At 43.8% G+C, this 514-nt stretch overlaps 1 protein-coding gene across 1 annotated transcript in view; it reads left to right on the top strand.

Moving 5' to 3' along the window:
* LOC106536890 (G-protein coupled receptor 124) overlaps positions 1-316 on the top strand; it is a gene marked incomplete at its 3' end in the record, with an annotated part of 17,673 nt that extends 17,357 nt beyond the window's left edge. The window contains 1 exon segment of the mRNA XM_014034236.1: positions 245-316. Within this exon segment, the coding sequence (XP_013889690.1) occupies positions 245-316 (72 nt within the window).
* Positions 317-514: the final 198 nt, after the last annotated feature.

Below are 514 nucleotides of genomic sequence, written 5' to 3'. Positions count from 1 at the left end.
CAGCTTATCCATGCTGGTTGCTAGCCTCTTTGATGCTAACATCAGCTTATCCATGCTAGTCACTAGCCTCTCCGATGCTAACACCTGCCTATCATTAATCAAATCAATAGCTGGGTTATATATAGCCTCCTGCTACAAGGATGTAGCGACCACTGGTTGCTGAATAGTCTTAATTTTGGTCCTCATATCGTGCCGTATTCTTGATCGTATTTATGTTACATCTTAGTTCTGTTTTGTCTGACAGAAACCTGAGCAACAACAAGATCTCTCTGCTGAGGAACGGCTCCTTCTACGGCCTGACTGCTCTGGAGAAGCTGTGAGTATTTACAGCAACACAACCGATCGAAGAACAACAAACAGCAGCTAAAAGTAGCAAAAGGCTAGCTAATAGCTAAAAGACAAAAATGGTTCATGTGTGTATGGGCTTTGTCATCACCACAGCAGTTTGGTGTTTATTGTTTCAGAGGGACACGTGTGTGTGTGTGTGTGTCTGTGTGCGTGTGTGTGTGTGTGT

Source organism: Austrofundulus limnaeus, unplaced genomic scaffold (genome assembly GCF_001266775.1).
Source record: "Austrofundulus limnaeus strain Quisiro unplaced genomic scaffold, Austrofundulus_limnaeus-1.0 Scaffold2018, whole genome shotgun sequence".
Classification (NCBI taxonomy): Eukaryota; Metazoa; Chordata; class Actinopteri; order Cyprinodontiformes; family Rivulidae; genus Austrofundulus; species Austrofundulus limnaeus.
Note: the sequence above shows the minus strand (reverse complement) of the source record. Positions and strands in the feature narration are given on the sequence as shown.